The sequence below is a fragment of the Ambystoma mexicanum genome, chromosome 7p, assembly GCF_040938575.1.
Source record: "Ambystoma mexicanum isolate Mex_15411 chromosome 7p, UKY_AmexF1_1, whole genome shotgun sequence".
NCBI classification, from domain to species: domain Eukaryota; kingdom Metazoa; phylum Chordata; class Amphibia; order Caudata; family Ambystomatidae; genus Ambystoma; species Ambystoma mexicanum.
Genome location: NC_090939.1, coordinates 11963968 through 11983935, shown reverse-complemented (window position 1 = coordinate 11983935; position 19968 = coordinate 11963968). Strand labels below are relative to the sequence as shown.

At 51.1% G+C, this 19968-nt stretch overlaps 1 protein-coding gene across 4 annotated transcripts in view; it reads left to right on the top strand.

Moving 5' to 3' along the window:
* Positions 1 to 19968, top strand: part of LOC138525617 (cystathionine beta-synthase-like protein) — a 398784-nt gene that overhangs the window by 118808 nt on the left and 260008 nt on the right. For all 4 annotated transcript variants that reach the window (XM_069635667.1, XM_069635666.1, XM_069635665.1 and 1 more), the window contains exons 4-5: positions 4286 to 4420; positions 5704 to 5783. In XM_069635667.1, the coding sequence (XP_069491768.1) occupies positions 4286 to 4420; positions 5704 to 5783 (215 nt within the window). The remainder of the gene's footprint in view (positions 1 to 4285; positions 4421 to 5703; positions 5784 to 19968) is intronic.

The window sequence follows — 19968 nt, the reverse complement described above, 5'->3', positions numbered from 1 at the left end:
CCAAAGAAGTGTCAGAGTGGGAGAGAACCCTTGTCGGTCGTTGGTGAATCCTCAGCTGTTGTAAGTCACCCATGGGTGCCCATTTTGTCAAAAAGGCCCTGGTCTTCTTTTTTTGCCATTTCTTGTTTGTGAGGTCTTTCTTGGGCGCTCCAAACCAGGTTTAACCCTTTCGTTTGTTTTGCCTTTGGGGGGCTTCAGTGCTGAAACCCGCCTCTGGCTCCAGTGTGTTTGGCAGGGCAGAAAGCAAGGGAGGTGCCCAAAACTCCCTGTCCTTAGTCTCCTTGGTTATCTGAATGCACCCAATGCTGATTTGCTGGATGGCTGGCCTGGAAGGACAGCCACCCTGCTGTGTGATTGACAGCTAGGCGTTGCATGAATGGGAGAAACCTGCATAAAAGGTGAGGTCTCTTGAACAGAAGGCAGAGTCGACCACTTGAAGAAACATCAGACGAAAGAACTTGGAAGATAAACTTGCTATACCCCCCTGGACCGTTAAACTGCCCGGTGAAGCCCTGCTACAGTTCTGAAGCTCCAACTTCGTATCGACTAGAGAAGGCCGGAACGGACGACTTCTTCCCTTGGGTTGGTGGGACCAACTGACCCCAAGACTAACTTTTCTGAAACCCCTCTCCCTGCTGGCTGTACCTCCTTGCTGCTGCTGGAACCGAGTGCCAGGGGTCAGGAACACCAGAATCAAGTACATCGTTTTTGGGCCAAACCTGAGCTCCAGGAAGATCATGAGGACCCTCCAAACGCAGGACGACCCAAGCCTGAGCAACCCCAACAGAGTGCTGGACCCAGAAGCAAGGGAAGCCCATCAAGTGTCCAAGAACCGCGGTGGTGCTATTGACCGGTAGCTGAAACGCGAAGTGCTGCTGATTTTGGAAAGAGCGCATAGCCGTTGACGACCTTTGAACTGCAGTGCAGGAGGAGTCCTGATGCCTTCCCTCTTGACCCCACGGCTGAGGCCCAGGAACCAAGGATCTGCAAGACTGCAACCAGAATAGAAGCTAGCTGTAACCTCTTCTCCAAACCTAAGGCACAGTCTTGACTGAAGGGGTACTTCCTCTTTTGTCTGTAGCTTGCTTGTTGTCACTGGAGACTTGCAGTAGCTGCTTTTTGCAGAGTTGATTTCAGCTCTGCCTTTCACAAGCCTTGCAGCTTGTGGCCCAACAGTGATTCCTTTTCTACAAACTCTCTAAATAACATTGTGCAAGACTTTTATGCTATCTAAAGAAGTGCCTCAGATTCCTAGACATTGTTCAAATTGACTTTGGCTGTTCTGGCTCCCTGCAGACTCTTCTGACACATTGTCTTTGGTTTTAACTGTCCCTCATAGGTGGTGCATAAGTTTAACTTGTATTGCTGGGAAAGGTCTAACCTAGACTTCACTGGGGGATTGTAAAGTATTGACCTGTTATGAGAACTTGTTAACCGTTTCCTTCCCCAACCTTTTCCTTTTCCAAAACCTCAGTATTGCATTAAGTGTAAAACGTGATGCATCAATGTCCTAGTAATTGAAGTCACCTCAGGGTGCAGGAAGTGTGTGTGTGTGTGTGCGTGTGTGTGTGCGTGTGTCTGTGTGTGAGAGACGTCCCAAAAGGGTACCTACTTTCTTAACTTAAATCTGAGGACGGGTTGTGAAGTGTATTTTATTGTTGCATATTGCTCTTTCTAAAGAAAGTTTTTTTTAAACTGACTGATAAATAAATAATTATTTTACTAGAAAACCCTGAGTATAAGTGGTATTTGGATGCTTGCAACAGTGAAACTGTGTTGCATCTCTACAGTTCACATTTACCCCTCTTGAGATAGGCCTGGCTGCTCAGTCATTCTACCAACTTGTGTAGTACAGACCTGTACCAATAGGTCGGTTACTTATTACCAAGAGGACAAGGCTGGTGTAGTCTCCCACACGGTTACTACATACAATCTTGCCAACAGCTTTCCCTTACACCAAGTTTCTTGCCAAACCAGTCTCTGGTTACCTGACTCCCCGGATTGGGGTGGTTTTGCAAAGCTTGTTCCTTATCAGATTTAGGATGTTGTGTAGGCACGTGACTTCTCTGATTATTCACATTTCTGTAATCCTACCAGTTTCTCTAGCCTGGATACAAAACAAATGTTCTCATTCACTTCAACTTGATTCACACAGGACCCTTGCCCCATTTGCTGTCTCCAGCTCTCATACTCTTGTTGATTTCCCTAACTGGTATACAGAGAAGACGTGTTGCTGTCTGTCAGATTTAGCAGTGTGCTTGTCACTGCGTATTTGTCAAGCCCCCTTACCCTTGGAGGTTCTTCCAAGTTACACACAACAAACTTGTATTCCTTGCCTTCTAATCAGTATGGGGCGCCTGCTTAGATAAGCCTCTCAAGCTTCCTTAACCTTGCTGTTTCTCTCAATCCACAGTGTGTGTGTTTTCCTTCCCCAGCTTCAGCTTTCAGGTTCCCGTGGCCTCATACGATCTCTTGAATTTAGTATCCCATGTCCGTTTGTCTCAACAGTATCTCCTCTGTGGAAGCGTTCGCTTCTCTTCCACTACGTCCCTCGATAGCCCCTGGCCTACCACTGCTTCTTTGCAATTGCGCCACCAAAGTAAACAAGGGCTTTCCCGTTGCTGCCTCTCTCTGCTCGGCCAGACGGGGTGCCAGCATTCTAGCATTTGGCTAGGCTCCAGCTCGCTTCCCACCTCACCGTCTGATCCGCATTCGGACTTGGCTACTCCTCTTCAGGACGTTCCGTCCGCACAGGTGTCTGTGTCAGAAGCAATCTGTGCCCAGCATAGATTTCCTGCCATACACAGTTTCACCTGTGCTTAAGTAAATCATCAACAGAAGGGGGGGGGGTGTTCCTCATTGACTGTGGTGTCCAAACAAGAAACCACCATTTCTTTGAGGTAAAGAAAAATAAATTAAGGGTCACTGTTGGGTGGTATAAAGTCATTAGTAAGAATAGTCTTCTCCGCCTCCATATAAACAGACGCTGTGCTATTATCTGGGAAGTTCTTCTCTGACTGAAGTCCTTGTCCCACAAAGTGGAGTTACTCCCAGTGACGTCCTGCTTGCCCAAACCCCTAGCGAGGGTGTTCTTTTGCAGAGTGGGCTCACCTCCCAAGCCTCACACAGGGTGGCTCCCCTGTAGGGAGAAGGAACAAATTGACCATATTCGTCATGTAGCACAAAGGCCTGTCCTGGATTAAGTTTGGCTCGGAGGGTTCAACAAGGTGATGGACACTCTTGTGTCTCATCTGTCTACAGGGGATCCATAGATGCCCGTACCAGGACGACTGGCTGATATGCAGCACCACCCCATTGCGGATGGTTGTGCTGTCAGCTGCTGTCTGACTGGCATATGCATTGGGCCTGCTCATCAGCATTGTAAATTCCACCTGTGGGTCCTTGTTGCTAGTCCCCTGGAAGCTGTCATTATTCCTAGTCTTTTGCCTGCTGGTAATATTGCAAATTCTGCTTGATGGCCATTATTCCAAATCCTGTATGAGGACTATTCTGGCCAATCCCGTCTGACATTATTAATTATGGCTCCACGATGGGCAGCAATGTGTCTTATTTGCCAATGCATTTTATAAAAATGTGCCTGACATGCAGAGGGAGAAACCCCTAACTGCCTAAACATGTCTCTGCTTGCTTGCTGAATGACCCCCATACTTTGCCCCAAAGTGGGACATATGTCATAGTGATCCCTGGTTTAGGAGCCATTTTTGTTTGGTGGAACATTTTTCAGAGATGGCGTCAAGTGTGTAACTGAGGTTTGAGTTTAATTCTATTTACGAAGCAGCCAAGGTGGGTGCTGAAGTAATCGCAGACAAAAACATTCAGGCTCCATTTAAAAATTGCACTCGGGTTGGCTACCTTAGGCTGCCTCATGTAATAGCAGTTTTCTACCCATTAATACAATCTCAGCGCGGGCACAGCACACATAGTTTTCTGGAACACAAGAGATCACCACATTCTGCCGGTGCTGCATTAACGGCACGGGAAATTTTGGGTCACTGTACAAGAAGCACAGGAGGGCCGAGCAGAAAATGACAGCAACATGTGAGAGATGACATACCCTGGGTGGTTCATACTAGGCGTATTTCCACTTGCCATGATAGGTGTGTTGTTGGCTGGGCTTCCTCCTCAAACTGCACCATTGTACAGATTGATTTTTGGGTTCCTTGCACCATACTCCGATTAGAATTTGCTCCTCTGGAAAGTGTTGATATGTTTCTCTCTCTGTTAAGTCCTCTGTTCAAATGTTGTTTGTGCTTTTGTATTTCAGTGGCAAAGTGTGAGTATTTTAATGCAGGAGGTAGCGTTAAAGATCGAATCAGCCTGAGGATGGTGGAGGATGCAGAGCGAGACGGCATCCTGAAACCTGGGGACACTATCATCGAGCCCACGTCTGGAAACACAGGTAGGCATTGCAGAGCCCTGGTGTGACCTGCTCTGTAGTAACAGCAGGTCCAATACTGGCAGCACAAAGGGGTGAGTGCACATATCTCGAAGTGCAAGTAGGCATTGCATAACCCAGGAGTAATTGCTGCCTTCTCTGAATTAACACCAGCTCTAACACTGGGCAATCCCAAGGAGACCCCACTGGAACACACATAGACATTGTAGAGCTGGGGAGTAACTGTGAGCTACTCCCTAGGAAAGCGAGATCCAACATTCCCACAAAAAGTATGTGGCCCACATCTGGAAACATAGGCATCGTAGAGCTGTGCTACTCCCTAGCAACGAATGATCCAACAGTACCACAAAGAGTATGTGGCCCACATCTGGAAACATAGGCATCGTAGAGCTGTGCTACTCCCTAGCAATGCATGATCCAACAGTACCACAAAGAGTATGTGGCCCACATCTGGAAACATAGGCATTGTAGAGCTGTGCTACTCCCTAGCAACGCATGATCCAACAGTACCACAAAGAGTATGTGGCCCACATCTGGAAACATGGGCATTGTAGAGCTGTAGAGTAACGGCGAGCTACTCCCTGGCAATGCGAGATCCAACAGTCCCACAAAGAGTATGTGGCCTACATCTGGAAACATAGGCATTGTAGAGCTGTGGAGTAAGGATGAGCTATTCCCTAGCGCTGCGAGATCCAACTGTCCCATAGAGAGTATGTAGCCCACCTGGAAACATAGGCATTGTACAGCTGTGGAGTAAGGGTGAGCTATTCCCTAGCAACGCGAGATCCAACAGTCCCACAAAGAGTATGTGGCCCACATCTGGAACCCTAGGCATTGTACAGCTGTGGAGTAACGGTGAGCTACTCACTAGGAACGCGAGATCCAGTTGTGGGCAGCTGCAAGGAGAGTCTGGAAATTTAGATGGCATCACAGAACCCATAAAATACAATGGCCTCATCAGAACGAGCACACGCTCAAACATTGGCCAGCCCGATTGACAGCTAACACTGGTGTATAGGTTTTGCTATTCCGCAGCCTTTGCCATCTAAGTGGGTCAAGAGGGTTATATGAGACATTAACATGGTCATAGAGCCACTTTATTATTCTCCTCATGTCCGTTCAGTAGTAGTCTTAATTGTCTCTGACTCCCCAGGCACGGGCTCTGCCAGAATTGGGGTTCTCCCTCTTGCCCCGTGCCACTGGGGACCGTGCATTTTGTGCTGCACTATTTTACCCTTGTATCTCCCGACTGCTATTCCACTGTTCTTTGGTTGTCCTCTATGCAGGAATTGGCCTGGCGTTGGCGGCAGCTGTAAAGGGATATCGCTGTATCATTGTCATGCCCGAGAAGATGAGCCTGGAGAAGGTAGGTGCCCTGTTTTCCACTATGAACAGAAGTGCACAGTGTGTCCATGTGAAGAGCATGTTCTGTTATTGGAGGACTTGCAAGTGTTTCCAATGGCATAGTGGGGGTAAACCAGAGAAGACATGAGATGTACTTCCAAAGAAAGCCTTGCTATGACTTCAAATGCGGAGGAGGCCAGTTGGAACATCAATGCTGTGTCTCCAATAGCAGTGAAAGCAGACATGCTGGTCTACATTGAGCTCTGCCGAGAAGACAGTGTCTCGTCTCTGTTTGGAGTTGTGTTTGGGCCACGTGTTGAGGTCTTTGTTGAAGTCCATTGAATGCACATGGCCTTTTCTCGGTTCAATTCTGTGGGGTTCACCTGGTTGTGTTCGCTATGGGTATCCTGCTCTTTACTTTGAGGTCTCTTTGATGCAGGTACTTGGATGTGTGCGTTGAATTCTGTTGTGCAGGTAGTGCTGCTCTGTACGTTGATCCTATGCATTGCTGCAAGGGAAATATCGGATAGATGGGGTGGAGGTATGGGGCTTTCAGAGTGGACTGTATCCTTGGCCCACAGAGCAGCAAAAGGCGAGGGAGCTAGGTGGCTTTAGAAGAAAATGGGGAGCGCTACAAATGAAGGAATCCTCCTGTGATGTGGAGGGTGATGGCTGCCACCTTTTTATTGACCTCTGAAGCAAAGCAACACCTGTAAAGTGGGCACTGCAGACGATGTAGAACTCTTAGGCATTGCGTTCGGGTTCAGTACTGTGGAATGTTCCAGTGCACTCCTGGTAGAAAGGAACTCCTAAATTAGAAACCAATAAGAGTGGAGTGACAGTGGTTGGCTCTGCATTGTCGTGTCTCGTACGCTTTATGTCTCACCACCACATGTTAATGTTAAAGGACATTTGTACTGCGCACTATCACCACCAGAGTGGTCCCCGGGCGCAATGGTGGGTCTGAAAGAGGAAGGGAGGGTGAGTTAGTGGGAGGAAGCAGGAAAAGTGCAAGAGAGCAGTGATGTGCTCTTGGCGGCCTCAGCCCGGTGGGTCCGTTGGCTGGGCTTGGGGTGTTTGCGGCCGGTAGACGTCATGTGCTATTGTGCAAGTCTGTGTGTTTTTTGTTTTGTTGTTATAATGTAGTGAAGTTTGTGCGGTTTGTTGTGCTGTAGGTTCGTGGTTGTCTTTGGTTCAGAGGTGTATGCAGAGGGGGAAATTGTTAGTGGAATTCGTTAGTTGGCATCTCTATCCTGGATCGAGGCGCTGGGTTTGCGTAGTCTCCCCTGATGCGCCTCTGTCCTGATCTGGGCCCGTCTGGCATTCAAGGTCCCCTTCACATCTGGCCTCCACCTCCACCTGCCTCCCTCATGACCCCACCTGTCCTCCCTACATACTCCTGTGGCCAGTGGACCAGCCAATGTCCACAACTCAGGTAGTGTGGCGATTGCCAATATCTCGGCAATTCCACAACACTGTGGTGCCTGGTAGCAGCTAAGGGGCGGGTGAAGATGTTGGGTGGCATTAGCTGGGGTAGTTGACTCCGTCTCCATGGGTGTCCCCTGAGTTCCAGTCTATTCGGTGTCACCCATCCACATGCCATACACCTGCACACAAGACCTTAATCTACACTCGGGAGCTCATCGTTTTCCATTGCTCTTACCTTACAACAGAACATGCAATGATGAGAACTGTTTCCCTATGTAAAAACCCTGCATTCCAACCAACTATAGATTGGAACTCTGAAGGTTCAGTGTTACCTAAGATTTTTCTTTTTGCAGCTTCCTTGCCATATGCTTTTTGTCTGATCCTAGTGAGTGAGGTCTGTTTGAACCTTCCTCAACTTAATATAGTTTTGGAGACACTGGTGAGTCCTTGAGGTTACCAGTGCAAGGAGTTCTCTGATTGAGGTCTATTGCATAGGACTTATAACCCCCCTTAAGGATAGTAGTGCAGGGATACCTCACCCCCCTTTCTTTTTATTTTTTTTAAGGGCATTTTCTTTTAACCAATGTACCCTAGACTGGTGGCAGTGGTACCTTGTTTTACTCTTTGAGGGTATACTCTTGTGCACCATTCATGTCTTAATGAGATCTCCAGTTGACCAAAATAGTAGCCAAAATGGCTAACCTTGTTTTTAGAGACCGGGGGCGTGGCTTGGACGGCCATGTAAGAGGTCGCACTCTGGAGGAGCTCCGCTGATCCTGTTTTGATCCTGATGGAGGGGTACGTCCACGGGGGGCGGCCGACGTTGGAAATCGATGTCCAGGTGTGTGAAAGCCACCACTACACCCGGTGAAAGTTTGGGACGTCCAGAAGGCTTAGAAACCGAAATAAATGTGATTGCCTGGGACGAGCCCTGAGCAGGCGGACAAGACAAAATGGCGGCGACACGTTGCGAACACCGAGGATCATGAAGTCAGTGTCGCGATCACGAGTGCTGGACCTTTGCGTCCCTTTGCTTGGAGACTAAAACATATGAGCGCCGCCTAGGACGCACGGTGGCCCAGTGAGCGGGAGAGCCGAACGGATGTGGCTGTAACGACAGGACCGTGGGCCTGGTGGTCGGGGTGCTCCGGGCGTGTTAGATGCCCCATGGTGTGGTGGGTCAGGCTTTGGACATTGGGTGGCGTGACTCCCCCTCGGTGCCTGGCGGGACGGGCCCCCGCCCGACTCATACAACAATATGACCACGAGAGGTGTGAAACCCAAGGCCAAACAGCCCACGATGGAGGCTTACGCCAAGTCCCCCCCAGGGGCGGAAGGAGGCAAGATCAAAGAGACCCCCGTGACGACCGCGGAGTCACCTGGCACGATACAGGAGGTGCTGGCGGCGATCGCGGACTTAAAAGTGTCATGGGAGACCAAGCTGGGCCTCGCCATGAAAGAGCTACAGGAAGGCTTAAACCTCAAGATCGGTGCCGTCCAGGAGGAGGTGAATCTGCTTAGGCTGGATGTGAGGGCGGTCTCGGAACGCGCGGGGACCATTGAGAAGGAGACGAACACGGCAGATTGCGCTGCTCATAAAAAGGAGCTACACGCCCTTGTGCAACGGGTGGGCAACCTGGAGGACAGAGCGGAGCAGGCGGAGGGACGTGCCAGACGCAACAATATTCGTATCGTGGGCCTACCTGAAGGAACTGAAGGGCCAGACCCCACGGAATTTGTGGAATCCATGTTTTTGCAGGAGATTACCGGCGGGGTACTGACCCAGGGGTTTGCAGTTGAGAGAGCTCATAGGGCCCTAACCAGGAGGCCGCCTCCCGGGGCCCCCCCCGCGGCCGGTGATCGCGAAAATTCTGAACTACCGTGATCGCGAAAAGATTCTTGAATTCTTTCGAAAAGGGGGAACGATTGACAGAGGATCGGCCAAGATCACGGCCTACCCTGACTACACGCTACAAGTACAGCGGAGTCGGATGCACTTCGGAGCGGTGAAAAGGAGACTTCGTGAAGCTGGCCATCGCTACATGCTACCCGGCCAAATTGAAAGTTGTCTACAGAAGCAGATCCCTGTTTTTCGAAACACCAACTGAAGCGATGGACTGGCTAGATGCGCTGGGCAGTCTTCAAGAATCGGGCATCCAGGCAGAGACTGCGGAAGATAAGTAGCTTATGGCTGGGCCGCCTGGGGCAATGGGGCCGAGACATTGGGACTTGAATATAGTCATTTGTACGGTATGTGATGCGTATGATGTGGTACTGACTGGCTGGCCCATTGGGCGTGCCTACCCGTGGTCACTGGATTGGGAGCTCCAAGAGGCTTCCTTTGTCCCCAATAGTAATATATCTAGTTAGTTAGGTCGCTGTTAGATCGGCGACGCCCCGCGGGGTCCTATTCCTTGTAAACGGGATAAGACCAGACGCGGGTGGGCCTGAGATCCAGGGATGGAGCTGGGCTTTTGTTGGGATGGGAGGGGTTGTTTACTGTGGTGTGTAGTTGGGAAACAGGGAGGGGGGATGGGGATCAAGGGCGGAAGAGCCGGCGGAGTGTTAGACCAAGGGGGTATTGTGGGGAGGGCGGGGCTGAATACAGACCAAACCGATGGCATCGGATAGTCTTCGCATAGTTACCTGGAATGTCCGAGGCCTCAATAGTTACCTCAAGCGAAACAAAGTCATGCTATACCTGAAGAGGATGAGGATAGACATAGCCCTGCTACAAGAGACCCACCTCACCAGGGAGAAATTGGAGGTGGTTACGAGGAAGTGGAAGGGCAAGGTAGTGGGTGCCACATACTCGGCGTATGCTAGAGGGGTCATCACCTGGGTGGCGCCGCATGTGCCGTTCCGGGTGCTCGACTCGATAGTGGACCCGGAGGGTAGAATGGTGGCGATAACAGGACTCCTGGAGAACAGGGAAGTACACATCCTCAACCTGTATGCCCCCAATCATGATACTGCAGCCTACTTTAGATCCCTCTATGGCAAACTTGGCCCCTTGGTAGGGGGCGCGATGGTGTGGGGTGGGGACTTCAATTGTGTCTTAGATCCCAAAATCGACCGGTCCGCTGACACCAAAGGGAAAATGTCGCCGGCGGCCAAGGCGCTCGGGACATTGCTAGGAGACTTGGGACTGGTGGATGTGTGGAGGAGACTCCACCCCACGGAGAGGCAGTATTCGCATTATGCAGCGCCATACGATTCATATACGAGATTGGATTATGTGTTTGGAACTGCCGAGATAGCGGGCGAAATAGTGGAGGCGGAATACAAAGCTCGAGTATTGTCGGACCATTCGCCCCTGGTGGTAGAGTGGCGACACCAACCCCCTAGGCCTCGGGTCCCCACATGGAGACTCCGGTCGGAGGCACTGCAGGATGAGGGATTCCGGGAGGACCTGAGGGTTGCCATCGGGGAATATTTTGAGATAAACACGGGTAGTGTGCGTTCTACGGGAACTCTGTGGGAGGCTTTTAAGGTAGTGGTGCGCGGAGTGGCCATCTCTAAATCCAAGGGACTTCAAGGGGGTATCGAGAGAGAGCTTCAGGACACCGAAAGGGAACTGGAGAGCCTGGCTCGTCTTGAGAATGCCACTCAGGTAGACAAGACTAGGATGAGAGACCTTCAGGTGGCATGCAGCGCTCTTTGGGACCGACTATGTAGACTGAACCTTAGGAAATACACCGAGCGGCTGCACGCGGGGGGCGACAAGCCAGGCAGACTGTTGGCCTGGCTGTACAAGAGTGAGTCCCCCCGAGTGGTTATTCATGAGATCCGTGGTGAGGACGGTGGTCTTCGCAACACTCAGGATGGGGTGAACGAGGAATTCCTCAGGTTCTACAAACGTTTGTATGAGGACACTGGGGAGGACAGGAGCCAGGACATCCTGAACACACTGGAAGACATTGGTCTGCCCACCCTAGACGACCTGGAGCGGGAGGAACTGGACGCCCCTATCACTTCTGATGAGCTGGGGGTGGTGATCCGGGGCCTCCCCACGTGTAAGGCACCTGGGGCGGATGGCCTGCCTGGTGAGTTTTACAAGGTGTACGTGCAGGAGCTGCTGCAGCCACTGCTGGCCTTGTTTAACGAGGCATACGAACAGGGAGAACTCCCGTTGTCCCTCCGTGAGGCCATGATTGTCCCATTACTGAAACCAGGCAAGCCGGCTGTTGAGTGTGGATCTTATAGACCTCTGTCCTTGCTAAACCAGGACAGCAAAATACTCACGGTGGTGCTGGCCAACAGGTTGAAGAAGGTGATTGGCAAGCTGATCCACCCGGATCAAACGGGATATGTCCCAGGCAGGAATATCAGTGATAACCACAGGAGGCTGCACCATGTTATCGACCATACTAAGGATGACACGGGCGAGATGGCGGGTAGTGTCGCTGGATGCGGTCAAGGCCTTTGATTCAGTGAGATGGCCTTGGCTGAAAGCGGCCCTGCAGGGATACGGCGTGGGCGCTGGTTATATCAGATGGGTCCAGTTGTTATATAGCAGCCCGGTGGCTAGGGTCAAGACTGGGGCCACAGTCTCGGATGCCTGGCAGCTTAGCAGGGGGACCAGGCAGGGATGCCCTTGGTCACCCATGTTATATATACTTGCGCTGGAACCGCTGGCGATATGCCTGCGGCAACAATACGGTGAGGTGGGCATTAACACTGCCAGCGGCAGTCACTTAACATCTCTATATGCGGACGATATGCTGTTGTACCTCTGCTACCCGGAGGAGAACCTGCAGTACGTACTGGAAGTACTGGATCATTACGCTGTCCTCTCGGGCATATCAGTGAACCCCAGGAAATCTAGCCTGTTCCCTCTGGGCGGGTACAGGGACGTCCCGCTGGAGAGGCTGCCTGTGTTGCCAATACCATGGCGGACCGACACGTTTAGGTACCTGGGGGTAAATATTTACCACCGGATTGAAGCGGTACACAAGCATAACACAGAGAGAGCCATAGAGGGGGTCAGGAATAGCATGACATTCTGGTCCAGATTGCCCCTGTCCATGATGGGGAGGGCGGCTTTGCTGAAAATGGTGGTCCTTCCCAGACTCCTGCATTTCTTCGTGAACGTCCCGTATTTGATCCCTAAGAGCCTATTTGTACGACTTCATAGTATGTGTAGGGGCTTCGTGTGGGGTAACTCCAGGAATAGGGTGGCCCTGTGGAAGCTCCAGAACCCGTACGAGAAGGGGGGTATAGGCTTGCCCAACTTCGAACTATATTATCTGGCGGGACAACTGTTGTATGTGGCCAGGTGGTTGTCTGATGAAGATTCGGCGGAATCTAGGTTGCTGCGTGAGGATGCGGCCCCATACTTCCTGAGAGAGGTGGTGTGGCTACAAAGGAATAAACTGACGGGAAGAGGGTGGCTGTTGAGGTTGGGATGGGAGGTCTGGCACAGAACATGGAAATTGATGGGGGAGTCAGAACCACTATCTTGGCAGGTCCCGCTGGTGGCCCTGTGCGAAAATGACACCCAACTGTTTCACTCTGTCCGTAGGCACTGGGAGCCGGTGGGCCTGGCCACGCTTGGGGACATATGGAGAGAGGGGGAGGCGCTGGACTTTCAAAAGTTGCAGGATGAGACGGGGGTGCACAGAGGCCAGTACATCACCCATGCCAGGCTAGTACAACAAGTAAGAAAGAGATGGCCGGAGACGGCACTGGCAGATGATCCTGATGCCACCCTTGAAACTATGTATGATGTCTCAGAGGGTGGGCATGAAATATCACGGATATACGAACTCCTCAGAACGAAGGCTGGGAAAGAGTTGCCCCAACTGAGGCATGAATGGGAGGAGGAGATGGGTGAACTCATGACGGAGGGTCAGTGGAAGAGGGTCCTGGGATATCATAAAAAGGTGTCCCGAAATGCACGGCTCCAACAACTCCAGTTCTATATTACTCACAGGGCCTACCTGACTCCCCAGAAGATCGCACGGTTCGGAGGCTCGATCACTCAAAAATGCCCCAGGTGTGGGGAGGTGGAAGCTGGGTTGCTACATATGTTTTGGGCCTGCCCGGAAGTGTGTAGATTTTGGGAGGAGGTCAAGATGAAGCTCGCAAGTGGGGGAGTGGTGTTGGACGTGGGATCTGCCTGGTCATGTATGCTTGGGATCTTCCCCAGGCCCAGACACTTTAGGCACCTGAGCAAGCTGAGGGACCTGGCATATGTTCTGGCCAAACGCAGGATTGCCATGAACTGGAAATCGGCTAGCAGGCCGAGAGTGGAACTATGGTGGGCGGACCTTATGAGGTGGGCGGAGGCTGAATCCGTGGTTTGGTTTGAAGCAGTCACTAGAGGGGGCGAGGAGGAGATAGGGCCCTTGCTGGCCTGGCGACAATTGGTGGCCTCTATGACCAACCCACAACAGGGCTTGGACGAATCTGAGAATTCTGAAGATGTGCCTACGGACAATGTTTCTCCTGACGGTGCCCCGACTGAGGATATAAGGGAGCCGGCTCTGGCTTGATGGGGGGTGGGGGGAGTTTTTTCTTTTTTTCTTTTTCCTTTCTCGTATTTTCTTTTGTGGTTTCTGTAAATAATTAACAGTTGTATTGTGTTGTGCGTTTGTTTTTCTAAAATATAAAATCAATAAAATATTTAAAAAAAAAAAAAAAAACCTTGTTTTTAGAGACCGGTGTTTGTTGACGGTCCATACGAAATGGCCAAATATGCTCTTGCCAGGCTTTGGACAGAGCCTGGAAGGAGCCTTTGTGTGCCTTTGTGTGCCTGAGAATTGATGCGAGCTGGGCATTGGACAGCCATTGACACCGTTGCCTATAGCCAAGGAGGTTATCCATGATGGGATAGGCATTGAGGAGTTTGAATGTTCCAGGTCCTAGTTTTTGTAAATCAGAAGGCCGTCCTGAGCCATTCAGGAGTTTGAACCCTGTAACTTGGAATCAAAAACACAGGGGACCCCAGAGAGACGCCTGCAAGCTGCTGCTGGCGCAAGTGCTGCCAACTACCTGATGGCAAAGGTCTGGTCTCAAGCGTCCTGGAGAAGCCTCCTTGGACGGAGTTCCCTCTCTTGAACTAGTGGGCACAGCCAGTTCCCTGTCCTGAACTTAGTTGGATATCTCCTCTAAGCTTGTGGAAGTCGTTGGGGCTGTAGCTGGTCTGCATCATCCCGAGTGGGGACTTTATTGAGTATCGGACTCTGAAACCCTGCTCGTGCTCAGTTTTGCTGGAGCTGAAGGACTTTGTTCATCCTCAGTCAGCTGCAGACCCGTTCTGGGTCTAAAACAAATGTGTCTCTCGCCTGCTGCATTGCTGCAGTCTTTCTATCTCGTGGGTACTGAAGGCAGTAATCGTGGAGGTCACGCATACAGCCTAGAACTGCCAACATAATTGACTCTGTTGTCAAATATAGCCACTTCTACACCTGCGACCCACAACACTGTAACAAACTGAGCAGTCTTCCCAACGGCCTTGACTTCCTTGATGTTGTTTGTCGGTGTTCTAGGTTTTTTTCTACCCTGAAGCTACACTTACCTTTACTTCTGTGGTGGAAAGTGGCTAAAAGAATACTGCCTGAGCACCCCCTAGACAGTTGTGATTGGTAGCCGTTGCCTTCTTTCAATGAATGAGCTGGTTATCCATGATGGGATAGACAGTTGTGATTGGTAGCCGTTGCCTTCTTTCAATGCCTGAGCTGGTTATCCATGATGGGATAGACAGTTGTGATTGGTAGCCGTTGCCTTCTTTCAATGCCTGAGCTGGTTATCCATGATGGGATAGACAGTTGTGATTGGTAGCCGTTGCCTTCTTTCAATGCCTGAGCTGGTTATCCATGATGGGATAGACAGTTGTGATTGGTAGCCGTTGCCTTCTTTCAATGCCTGAGCTGGTTATCCATGATGGGATAGACAGTTGTGATTGGTAGCCGTTGCCTTCTTTCAATGAATGAGCTGGTTATCCATGATGGGATAGACAGTTGTGATTGGTAGCCGTTGCCTTCTTTCAATGAATGAGCTGGTTATCCATGATGGGATAGACAGTTGTGATTGGTAGCCGTTGCCTTCTTTCAATGCCTGAGCTGGTTATCCATGATGGGATAGACAGTTGTGATTGGTAGCCGTTGCTTTCTTTCAATGCCTGAGCTGGTTATCCATGATGGGATAGACAGTTGTGATTGGTAGCCGTTGCCTTCTTTCAATGCCTGAGCTGGTTATCCATGATGGGATAGGCATTGAGGAGTTTGAATGTTCCAGGTCCTAGTTTTTGTAGAAAACCGTAGAAGGCCGTCCTGAGCCATTCAGGAGTTTGAACCCTGTAACTTGGAATCAAAAACACAGGGGACTACTGCCTGAGCACCCCCTAGACAGTTGTCATTGGTAGCCGTTGCCTTCTTTCAAAAGAAACCAGTACTGTCTAATTAATAGTTACTGGCCACACTTGACTACTACATTGAGGTCCATGAAATCCTATGGGAGCACTGTCCTAAACACTTCTTTTTGAGTGCCCCCGCTTGAGCACTCAAAACTACATTCCTTACCTGAACCGATTTTTGAACAATTGTTCATGGGCTAGGGTTCTATAAGGCAGGTTCAAAAGTGACTGCCTACGGGGTCCGATGTTCAGTATCCCTATGCCTACCAAGAAGAATAAAGACTTTCCTCTGTACTTCCTAGCTCAGAAGTCGCGTTGGAAAGAGTGGTTTTGCTAACAGGCATTGGCAACTTGTTGAATCTGAGCAGGGCACAGGTTAGAGAGGCGGCTGCCGCTCCTCAGTGGGGTAATGCATCTGTTCACAGCGCCACACGTCAGCCCTCGTGTGTGTCCAGGGTAACTGCGGTCCTGCCTGCAGTTGCAAAGCGCCGGTGGTGCGTCAGGGGACACGGAGGCAGAATATGCATCGCTTTCCAGCGTGTGGAACAGCGAGCTCCTGAGGGAGCATGTGGCGGGAAGCAAGGGGCAACTGGGGCGCGTCAGGGGGACACGGAGGCAGAATATGCATCGCTTTCCAGCGTGTGGAACAGCGAGCTCCTGAGGGAGCGTGTGGCGGGAAGCAAGGGGCAACTGGGGCGCGTCAGGGGGACACGGAGGCAGAATATGCATCGCTTTCCAGCGTGTGGAACAGCGAGCTCCTGAGGGAGCGTGTGGCGGGAAGCAAGGGGCAACTGGGGCGCGTCAGGGGGACACGGAGGCAGAATATGCATCGCTTTCCAGCGTGTGGAACAGCGAGCTCCTGAGGGAGCGTGTGGCGGGAAGCAAGGGGCAACTGGGGCGCGTCAGGGGGACACGGAGGCAGAATATGCATCGCTTTCCAGCGTGTGGAACAGCGAGCTCCTGAGGGAGCGTGTGGCGGGAAGCAAGGGGCAACTGGGGCGCGTCAGGGGGACACGGAGGCAGAATATGCATCGCTTTCCAGCATGTGGAACAGCGAGCTCCTGAGGGAGCGTGTGGCGGGAAGCAAGGGGCGGCTGGGGCGCGTCAGGGGGACACGGAGGCAGAATATGCATCGCTTTCCAGCGTGTGGAACAGCGAGCTCCTGAGGGAGCGTGTGGCGGGAAGCAAGGGGCAGCTGTGGCACGTTTGGGGGGATACAGAGGCTGCATCGCTTTCCAGCGTGTGGAACGACGAGCTCCTGAGGGAGCGTGTGGCGGGAAGCAAGGGGCGGCTGTAGCGCGTTTGGGGGATATAGAGGCAGAATATGCATCGCTTTCCAGCATGTGGAACAGCGAGCTCCTGAGCGAGTGTGTGGCGGGAAGCAAGGGGCGGCTGTTTGATGACCGTTGGCGGCACGTGCCTGGTCACGTGCTGGCGTGCCGCTGCAGAGGCGCGAGTAGCAGTGATAGAAAGTGAAGAAAGACGGCTGCAGCACGTGCTCTGCAGCACACGCTCATGATGTATTCACACTCCTGCATCCCAAGTGTTGAGACACGTTGCAGAGCAGAGGTGGCCATGTCCTTCTGGCCTGTTCTCTCTGCTCGGACATGGGAAATGGCTTTACAGCTGGGGATGTAGTAATGTCTGGGGTTTGCACCTTTTCCCTCTCATATGCAAACAGCGTTATCTGGACGGAGGAGTGCACTATCTGGACTTTGGCAGCATTTTTAATTTTGTCAATTAGGTGGCGCTGTAAGCACTTCCTAGAAGCCCACTCTTGCTATGGGAAGTGAAGATGGATGGGAGAGTTTTGGGAGGTGAAGAGGGAGACAGAGAGGCTATGGGTGGACTTCCCATGACCATGCTAGTCCCTATGGCCATTCTCGCCATTTTCTGTAGGCCCCTGCCCAAGACACAGACCCCAGGGATCTTTGTGATGCCTGCCGCTGTAATGGCTAGGGGAGTATACTTTTGATTTTCCCAAGGGGGGCACTGGACATGATTCATTTGATCTCATTGATGGGATAGGAACTTTCAGCACAGGTGGCCTTTCCCGAGGGGGGAGAAGAGGGTGCCAAGGCCCCTATAGCCCTCGCAAACTCTGCTCCCCTGGTAATGGCTTAGTTGCAACTGTGAACCAGCTCCTGGGGTAATAAGTCTTGTATAAGTGTGCCCTGAGCCACTTGGCTTATAACCAATATGGGCGTACCTCAATCTATTCCTTCCTCTAAATTCCTGCTAAAAACAAGCACTGGCAAAGCTAACAGTTTTGGGTCTTGTGTAAGCATTAGATAGGCATTTACCAGGCACTGCCATAATGTCTAGCATATTTGCCAGCTGTTGTCATTTTATAGCCAGGTAGTACCATTATGGCAGTACCCAGGACATTTCTATTGTGTACCTACACAAAGTCAAAACTCTTTAATGTGTCAATGCTTGTTCCTTTTGTATCCATATTAACAAGTTTAGGGTTCCTGGAGGATGGTGGGAATTGAAGGAGGTTAGCGTCGTCTTTATTGTTCTTCCTCTTTTCCCGGTGGGAATTGTACTCTGTGCCATTCCTTGCCTCTTGTTATCCTGCTCTTTACATGATTGTGTAATGTGCTGTATGTTTGACGTTGATCTAATTATGACCAGTTTGGGGGGTGCGGAGGCCGGCAACGTTTTACCTACATTAGTAGATGTTTGGGTGTTTAATGTGCCAACCTTGTTGGGCCAGTGATGTACATTACCCCAAGGCCTCTGTATAGAAATGCTTTTTGTGCGCTGTGGTTCCTGCAGTTGTAAGTTTTGTCTTCGGTGTTGGCAGCTTTCATAGCTGTTTTCAGGGCACCAGCGTGTCGTGTGCTGGGCATGGCACACTGTTTTGGGATTGTATTTTTGTTGATGAGCTTTGGTTCTGTTGACTGGGTCACTGATCTTTGCTGCTGGTTATTGGCCTGCTGGTGAAGGCATGCCTGCCTGTGTGATACATGGTAGCACGTTTTTTAGTGGCGGGTGTGCTTTGGGAGCAGTGTAAGCACCCTGTTACTAGTGCAGCCGAGTGTTTAATTTGTCTGGTCCTGGGCGAGTGTGTCCAGGAGTTTGATTTCATTGTATGGTTCGTTATTGGCTACATGTCCGTGTTGCCGGTCTCAAGGAGTACTTTGTGGATTATGACATGTTCATGTGGACCACGTGAGTGTCAGTGTGCAGTTTAGGTGCACAGTTAGTGGCTGCGAATAGGTGTCACACACGTTTGTCTTAAGTGGTGTGCTTGCACCTTTGAGGACCGTTTGCTAGTTTCACTATCTGGATGTTTCTGGGTGATTTTTGGATTTTAAGGCTGGTTTACGTTTGCTTGTTTACTTATTGTGCTCCTTTGATAAGAGGGTGGATGTGTTGTGGTGTGCTCTGTTTTGGGCAGGCTGCTGACGTGGCTGTGAGTGGTGAGTGGAATGAAATCACTTGTGCACATTGGTGGGATTGGATGTTGGGGGTCCAGGGCTCAAATGGACTCCTTTATAGCAGCCATAGCATTGTCTCTTGCTGCTAGAGACCATAGCAGGTCCACTTGCAGAGTGTGTGTCCACCGCCAGGGCCTGTCTCTTGCTGCTAGAGACCATAGCAGGTCCACTTGCAGAGTGTATGTCCACCGCCAGGGCCTGTCTCTTGCTGCTAGAGACACATTATCATCCGTTCACATTTTATTGATCAAGGACTGAGCAAACCTGATGGGATTTGAGCATGTGATCATAAGGGGAACCTCTATCTTTGTAGTGGGAGCGTTAGTCCACTGACATGCAGACTAAGAATAACCATTTTCTTTTGTGCTTCCTTGCTCTTATTGGAACAGAGCAGCACCATTATAACACAGTGCCTTATAAATGAAGGGGAAACCCGCTGGTGGATTGTGATGGAAGAGGAAAGCCTTCCTCGTCATCTCGGGTGCCAACTCCTTTGAGATGAGCATCAGCGGCACACACATGGATCTCCCGAGTGCACAGCTCTGGCTGCACTGGACAGGGTACTGGAGTCTTTATCCTAGCAGGTGGGCCTGGGAGTCACAAGCTGATCAGTGAGCTCCTGATTGCACAGCTCTGCCTGCACTGGACAGGGTACTGGAGTCTTTATCCTAGCAGGTGGGCCTGGGAGTCACAAGCTGACCACTGAGCTCCCAAGTGCACAGCTCTGGCTGCACTGGACAGGGTACTGGAGTCTATATCCTAGTTGGCTCTGGCTGCACTGGACAGGGTACTGGAGTCTTTATCCTAGCAGGTGGGCCTGGGAGTCACAAGCTGATCAGTGAGCTCCTGAGTGCACAGCTCTGGATTCATTAGGCAGGGTACTGGAGTCTATATCCTAGCAGGTGGACCTGGGAGTCGCAAGCTGATCACTGAGCTCCCGAGTGCACAGCTCTGGCTGCAGTGGACAGGATACT